A 3,405-nucleotide genomic window follows, 5' to 3' on the forward strand; every position below is an offset into this window, starting at 1 on the left:
ATTATTAATTCTACTTTTTTCACTTCCTATTACCTTGTATCGCTTCGTACCGCACACGCCCCTTTAACACTATTTAGGGGCGTTAGAAATCTCGCCCAGGGCGGCAGGAATACTTATACTCGCACTACATTCATAGACTCTCAGTTTATTTTACGTATCTTGCATATTTATTTTTGATAAGTTTGATAAAGGCTTGTTAAGTATGGAAAATAAGAAAAAACCGATAACAAAGAATGAAATAAAAAATTAACTTAATTCGATTTTGTCCAATGTGATGAACGAGTAATAAAAAATCTAATGAACTGGTTTATTTCATGTCCAATTTGAATTTACAAGGTAACAGTTTTTTATTAGAAAAATCTTCATCGAATTAAGGGTTAAAATTATTTTACAAAAGTACAAATTGTCTTAATTTTTTTATTAATTAATGATTTTTGTTTGTTTTTATGAAATTGTACTTACTGTAGATTAAGTTATAATTTAATAATTGTATTTCCCAGTGTGAGAAGAATTGTGTAAAACGAGATTTATTGGGCAGAAGACCGGACCAGGAGAAGAAAGACGAAACCAAGAGCTAGAGAACATGTTGCGATACATGTTTCTGTTCATTACAACGGGATATTGTAAACTTATAGACGTTATATTTGTATAAGTTAAGTTTTAAATAGTTTTTATTCCATTTGATGTGTATTTTTTAAAACCGATTATTCAAACTTGCATTAAAATTTATACAAATGTTGGACAAATTCCTAACATCTTATATATTATCTTTTTATATACTTCATGTAGAAAACATAAATGTATATTTTAAAATGACAATGTATTTTCTTGCGTAATTGTTAATATCATGTTTTAGTGTGAAATTAATCTAAAAACATTGGTTCAAGTTGTCCGACATGTATCATATGTAGGTTGTATTGAATTTTAATATACTTGCTTTAATACACAAAAGCGTTTTATTTTATCTATACCAATATAAAAAGGAAAGGTCTGTATTTTGTATGAAATAACTCAAAAAGTACTAGAACGATTTCAAAAATTCTTTCCCCGTTAAAGTTATAACGCCCGGGAACTTCTTGAACAAAGAGCGGCGTAGTGGGGGAAGGTTCGAGCACGAACACTTTTAGACAAAATAATTGACATATTTTAAGTATTTGTTAAGTATTAATAAATATTATTTCAATGTTTAAAAAACCACAGACATACATAAACTGTTTTGTTCTTTGTAATACTACATTTTCTTTATATTATTCTTGTTTCATAAAACAATGTACATCGTATACCATTTTCCTGGCTTGTCTTTTTAGAACAATGTTACTTTTTCGTGGTATACTCACGTCAAAAAGTCAAAACAATAACAATCAAATAAAACTTAACAATAATGAACAAATAAGACTCAACAATAGCCACAACAGAACAGTTGAAAAGTTATTACCAATAACAAGTAACGTAATTGGGTCAACAAAACCGGAAATAAGTACTTGAAAGTATTTTAATTCAGAGGAAAAAAGAATTATATAAAAAAGAAATGCAAATTTCACACTTCACTTCAAACATTTTACTCTAACTAGCGCCACTAGTGTCCGACAGTCGAAAAATCACAATCTAACGCCATCTGTTGATAAATAGATTCAAACATTTTACTCAAGCTGGCGCCGCCATCAGTTGATGAATAGATTCAAACATTAACTCTAACTAGCGCCACCTAGTGTCTGAAAGTCGGAAAAAACCACAAACTGACGCCATCTGTTGATGAATTGATTCAAACATTTATTCTAGCCAGCACCGCCATCTGTTGATGAATAGAATAAAACATTAAGCTCCAACTAGCGCCACCTAGTGTCTGAAAGTCGGAAAAAAAACCACAAACTGACGCCATCTGTTGATGAATAGATTCAAACATTTTTATTCTAGCCAGCGCCGCCATCTGTTGTTGAATAGAATAAAACATTAAGCTCCAACTAGCGCCACCTAGTGTCTGAAAGTAGAAAAATATCACAAACTGACGCCATCTGTTGATGAATAGATTCAAGCGTTTTACTCTAACTAGCGCCATCTAGTGTTTGATAGTTGAAAAACTCACACAGTAACGCCATCTGTTGATGAAAAGACTCAAACGTTTTACGCCAACTAGCGCCATCTGGTGTCTGATGGTCGAAAATTACAAACTGACGCCATCTGTTGATGAATAGAATAAATTACTTTGAAATTAGTTAATCCTTTCGACGAAAGATGGCGCAACATGTGCATAAGGATGTTTTTAAAAATTGTTATCAACAAAATGCTAATGGAAAATATGGTTCATTTATAATATCGATTCAATGTTGAAATAATCAGTTTCATATTAAAAAACATTTGTTTACTCTGAATTAAATTAACTTATTTAGGTAATTTTTATTTTCATTGTCATATATCTACTGATATTAACTATTGAAAATTGAAAAATAACAGATTAATAATTAACAATAAAAGTTATAACCAATTAAAAGATAAATACAAATAGTGGATAAAATGTGATTGATCTAGTGATGCCCACACTAGGCAATGCCTGTATCGTGGGCATCGAAAATAGCAGGAAAAATATTTTTATACAATAATAATTCAAAACCTACGCTTACGGCGTTTCGGTATTATTATGAATTTATAAAAGAAAAATAAATATATTATATATAGAAAGATATTTAGAATTTTTATTGTTGGATAAGATATGAAAACGCGAAAATTAGAATCTCGAGAATCGGGCCGTTTTAACATTTTTTTCTCAAATAAAGACAAATATTTAAATCCATAATATGGATAAACAGTTTGCTTTTAACTTATTCAATTCATAAATACCAGGCGAACGAAAATTTTAGTTCTTGGCTTCAGTCGGAAATCAAGAGAACACAAACTTGTTAAATGATTTCTTTTTTGTTTACTTTGGAGCGCTCACAAACACTGATGCATCTATTGCAATCGTTCAAAGATGTTTTTTATGATTTTTTTCTTTACATCGATTTTATTTTTAAGTCTATAAATACGGTCAATATCGGTAACAGGCAAAGCAATTTTTCTAATAATTTAAAATAGCCCTGTATAATGTTTGTGGTTAAAATTCAGTAATTTATTGTCAAAGTAAACTTTTATTGATTTTTTGAACGAACAAGTTTTTCGTATTGACTTAAGACGAACATTATCGATAAATCATAATGCAGAACTTAACTAAGCTGTTCAACACCAGAGGGTTTATTACAATATTTCTAGTATTATGTACATCTTACTAATATTATAAATGCGAAAGTTTAGATGAATGGATGTTTGTTACAGTTTGTAGCCTAAACGGCTGTACGGATCTCCATGAAATTTGGCACAGATTTAGAGCATAGTCTGGAAGAACACATAGGGTACTTTTTATCCCGGGAATAG

At 30.2% G+C, this 3,405-nt stretch overlaps 1 protein-coding gene across 1 annotated transcript in view; it reads left to right on the top strand.

The window, feature by feature from the left end:
• Positions 1-946, top strand: part of LOC106108218 — a 4,148-nt gene extending 3,202 nt beyond the window's left edge. The window contains exon 7 of the mRNA XM_013289319.1: positions 483-946. Coding sequence (XP_013144773.1) covers positions 483-578 — 96 coding nt within the window. The 3' untranslated portion in view covers positions 579-946. The remainder of the gene's footprint in view (positions 1-482) is intronic.
• Positions 947-3,405: the final 2,459 nt, after the last annotated feature.

Source organism: Papilio polytes, unplaced genomic scaffold, assembly GCF_000836215.1.
Source record: "Papilio polytes unplaced genomic scaffold, Ppol_1.0 DF821733.1, whole genome shotgun sequence".
In the NCBI taxonomy this organism is placed as follows: Eukaryota; Metazoa; Arthropoda; class Insecta; order Lepidoptera; family Papilionidae; genus Papilio; species Papilio polytes.